The sequence below is a fragment of the Stegastes partitus genome, unplaced genomic scaffold, assembly GCF_000690725.1.
Source record: "Stegastes partitus isolate 25-593 unplaced genomic scaffold, Stegastes_partitus-1.0.2 Scaffold323, whole genome shotgun sequence".
Lineage (NCBI taxonomy): Eukaryota > Metazoa > Chordata > Actinopteri > Pomacentridae > Stegastes > Stegastes partitus.
The window spans coordinates 198944-203402 of record NW_007578054.1 but is presented as its reverse complement, the minus strand read 5'-3'; the positions used below and the strand labels follow the sequence as shown (position 1 = coordinate 203402).

General features: G+C 39.4%; 1 protein-coding gene across 1 annotated transcript in view; it reads right to left on the bottom strand.

Annotated features, from left to right (window-relative positions):
- Positions 1-442: 442 nt before the first annotated feature.
- LOC103358648 (polypeptide N-acetylgalactosaminyltransferase 6-like) overlaps positions 443-4459 on the bottom strand; it is a 9280-nt gene continuing 5263 nt past the window's right edge. The window contains exons 4-10 of the mRNA XM_008283691.1: positions 3543-3777; positions 3299-3416; positions 3011-3211; positions 2762-2893; positions 1796-1891; positions 725-874; positions 443-562 (exon numbers count right to left, since the gene is read on the bottom strand). Of these exons, the coding sequence (XP_008281913.1) occupies positions 443-562; positions 725-874; positions 1796-1891; positions 2762-2893; positions 3011-3211; positions 3299-3416; positions 3543-3777 (1052 nt within the window). The remainder of the gene's footprint in view (positions 563-724; positions 875-1795; positions 1892-2761; positions 2894-3010; positions 3212-3298; positions 3417-3542; positions 3778-4459) is intronic.

The following is a 4459-nucleotide window of genomic DNA, read 5'->3' as shown; positions in this document are numbered from 1 at the left end:
GATCACCACCTTGTGCAAGATGAGATAAGGCCAAAATCCACAATCATCGCTGCGTGCAAAACGCCTTTTAAACTGTTTCCTTTGGGATTAATAAAGTTTTATCTTATCATTTATGTTAAAGTTCAGCTGAAGCTAATGTGAGGTTTCAGGAGTCAGAATCTATCAAAGCAGGATGGTAGTTTCCAAACAGTCCCATAATTCCCTTTTTTTGTTTGAAATACTGTCTGTTCTGCATGAAAGAGCAGAGACACAAGGAGACAGATTTTTGCAGTAAAAAGCCTGTAACTTTGCTAACTATCCTCTGGGTTTGTTTAAATCCATTAAGAGGCGTTTCTGCATCACAGAACATGTGAGAACTGTATTAAGATAGCCTTGAAAAGGCCTTTACTCAAAGAAAAGTCCACACAAACACACACACACACACACACACACAAATCCACGACTAGTCACTGATGAAGACCCAGTTCTGACTGACTCTGGTGGATGAGCAGGTCGCCATGGCCACGTTTCTTCCTGCCACTGTCAAACACTTGCCTGATGAAGGATTCTTCAGGTACTTTTTCTGCAAACAACATCATGTTTAAGAGGGTTCCGTTTAGATTTAGAGATAGAGTAACAAAAATGAGGAAAAGGAAATCTCACTACTTCCTTCTCCAACTATAATGACGGTGTTGTAACATGAGCTGCTGAGAAGTTAGAGATGATGTAGAAAGAAGAGTTGTACCTGTGTGAAGATCCACACTTGTTCTGGTGCTGCTTTTCCCTTCAGTCGACACTGTTTAAGAGACACCTGAGGTTCTCCAGGGGTCGCATGTAAACACAACTTTAAGTGGGCGATGAGTCGGATCTCTTGCCAGGATGTGTACTCGAAATACTAAAAATCACACAAGCACTATATTTAATTTGTATAATCTCATTTCAAAACTGTACTGCAGTGTAAAAAAAAAAAAAAAGTTTTTAAAACTAACATTAAGCATATAATAATAATAACAATAATAACCATTATAACAATAATAATAATAATAATAATAATAATAATAATAATAATAATAATCCATCCATCCATGGCTGGAGTCTATCCCAGCTGACTTAGGGTGAAGGCAGGGGACACCAGTCACCAGTCTATCACAGGGCTAAACTAAGTGACAGACAGCAAAGCACATAATAATGATAACTACAATTACAATTATAATAATTATAAATATATATACAAATTTACATTCACACACTATAAATGGAACAAATTACTAGTCATGGAAATTGTGCACAGTTTTTGTCTGTATTTTTTAAAGTCAACAGTTTTTTTTATTTTTTTTATTTTTCTATTTATTATCTGTAATTTCATCTGTAATTGAATAAAACAGGGAAAATCTGTGAAATATTATTCTTTTTTTTGCCATTTTACAGGACTCAATATACATTTTTTCTTTTAAATAATAGCTAATATCTGTAAAATGGCAATATTTCTTGCTGATTTGAATACAGTAAATATAATGTCATTTTGTGAAAGAAAGAATTACCTTTTGTAACGATCCTGATTTTTGAAATGAACATTAGCTACGGTTTTGGCCTGTTTTCTTACAAGCACACCTTTTATTTTTTGGTTATTTTATTATTTATTTTCTGACCACTGATTACAGTTCATGAACTCAGTGTGGAAATTGCACAATACAATAAAAGGACTTTTTTTTAAATTCCCTCTCTTCACGTTGTAACAAAAGAACTTAATGTCCGGTGAACCCTCAGATTTTTCTGACCCCCAGGTTAAGAAACAGTGATTCAGCATCTAACGTACCTGTCCTTTACCGCTTATGTTACATCTGAACTTGGAAGCCGGCTGCCTTTTCCTCATCTCCACATCCAGGCGGCACTTTAAGCCAATGTTTTCTAACTGCAGAAAATAATGTACAGCAAATGTAAAGTTTTTGTGGCGTTTTTCAAATAATATCTATTTTTTTTAAAGGTGCCTTTCACAGAACTCAAGGTCACCAAACACTGAGTTAAAACAAGATAAAACATCACGCAAGAGGTAAGAACAGAAATCTAAACTGAAGTAAAGGCACAGTTTCATTGGGCTAGCACTGGTAGGTGAGCTGAAAGAGGTGGGTTTGTAGTCTTTTTTTGAATTCAGGGATAGAGTCCAGGTTCTGCAAGTGAGGTGGCAGGGCGTTCCAGAGCCGGGGAGCAGAGCGGTTGACTGCCCTGCTCCCCAGGGTGATGAGACGGGCAGGAGGGACTGTTAGATGACGGAGGAGGCAGATCTGAGGGATGGGGTGACGATGTGGATGAGGGTCAAACAGGTATGGGGGGGCAAGGTTGTGGATGGCCTTCTGTATATCTGGCTAATGAAACTTTTGCATCAAGTTTTAAATGAAATAAGAGAATACGGGATGTAGTGTAGAAACCACAAATAATCCTATTTTTGTGAGTTCATTTACTTGCACTCCAGTCATATATTAAAAAATGAAATAAACTAATAAGTTAAACCGAGCAATTTTCTTATTTATAAAGCAAATACAATTCAGAGTGGATACATGAATCAATCATTAATCTGTCATGTTTATAGCGTTCTTGTGTTCTGCATCACTGGAACTCCTTTTTACAAAATCACTCAAAAATTACTACACAGTTGCCTGTTTTACAAAGTGTAGAGAGATGATCAAATTTTGAAACATGAAGGAGCTGGACTGTAGATGTTTTCTGACTTGGATGACTGAGAATCTTCACAGGCGTATGATCAAATGTTAGTAAAGAAGTTTACCTGTCCGGACATGGCAGGCCTGATGTCAGGGACATAGGCTTCTGGGTAGATATTTTTCAGGTACCAAGAGAAGCTCTTGCACTTTAATCGCTTCCTGAGTTCACGACGTTCTGCCACATCTCCAAATGAATTCTGAGAAGAAAACAACGCAAGAAAAGCGACACGTTGAGGCAGTTTCTGCATTTCGACATCATACATCTGATGTGATTAACTTCTAGCGTTGTGAAGATGCTGCACATTTGTACAAACCGCCTTCAAAATGGAGGCCGCTTCTCTGTTTGAACGATAGAAGACAAATCTGTAGTCGTCCATCCAGACCTCGGCCAGGCGCACCAGGTTGCGAGCTATTGTAGCGCTCCTATTGGGGAAAGTGTGGGGGCTATGTTCGCGGTAAATGTGCCCAACAACAGAACAAGGAACAATCTCCAGCTGACCTCCGCATTGCCACACCTGCAGTAGAGAAGACACACAAAGAAAAACTGAAGCTGGGGACACTTTGTAAAGCATTTTAAACAAAAATCTTTTATAAACTCTTACCCTGAAGGACATTTCCAAATTCTCACCTCCCCAGAACTCCATGTGGTCATCATAAGTCCCAATATACTCAAAGTACGATTTAGATACCGAGAACAGGCCACCAGCAAAGGTAGGAGTTCTATAAAATCAGATGCACATCAGTCACAAGCAGTGTTAAACATTCTACCATCCAAGTGCCAAATCAGCGGAACCATGGAAAGTCGGAAAGCCTTCTAGATCTGTGTGTGTATTTACTTGCATCTACCTGATTGGATAAGTCTCATTCTTCCGTCGCTTCTTTTCCCTTTCAGGGATGACCTCCCATGCAAACACCAACGCCCAGTCAAAAACTCCTCGGCTGTAATACCGCGGATTAGGGACTGGTTTAGTGAACTTTAGGGAATCTTTGTCAATGCCAGGGATTCTTGGGCTCACCACAGCGGTAGGTTGCTCAGCTATTCGAGCTAGAAGAGGCTCCAGCCATCCAGGGAAGCATTCACCTACACAGGAATAGAAAGGAGATAATCAGAATATACTGAACGAAAAATTAAACACCACATGTGATATTTCATTAAATTTTATCTATTCTTTTTACGATTGCAGAATCAGTATCTGTTGTTCCAACATGCAGCATCTCTGCAACTGAAAACAAGCAAGTAAGCCGTATATTGGAATGATAAAGGCAGATGAAGAGTGAAGTTGTAGATCAGAAATCACGAGTCAGTAACAAGTGTGTCGACCAGTAGCATCACCAAGTGCCACATATCTGCGAGTTGTTAATGCTGCTTGTGGAATGTTGTCCCACTATTTCTGGAGGCTCAGTGAAGTTGGTGAACATGTTTGGGGATGGGATCGTGTTGTCGGACACATCTAACCAGAGCATGCAACAGATGCTCAGTGAGTGACAAATGGAGAGTATAAAGAGCATGGCAGGTGTGGAATATTTTTCTAGAAGGGTAGTGCAGATTATGTCGACATGAGGACACACGTTCTCTTGTTGGCAGCCAATGAAAAGGATGAGGATTTCATCTCGTCATCGTTTAAATGCCGACGTGTTCTTTCCCAATATGACGCCAAATACATCTGTCGTGTGCTCCGTAGATTCAAGTAGACACAAGATTCATCAGTTAAAAGAATCGTCTTCTATCTTGCTAGTATCCAGTGAACCTGAGGAGTTGCCCA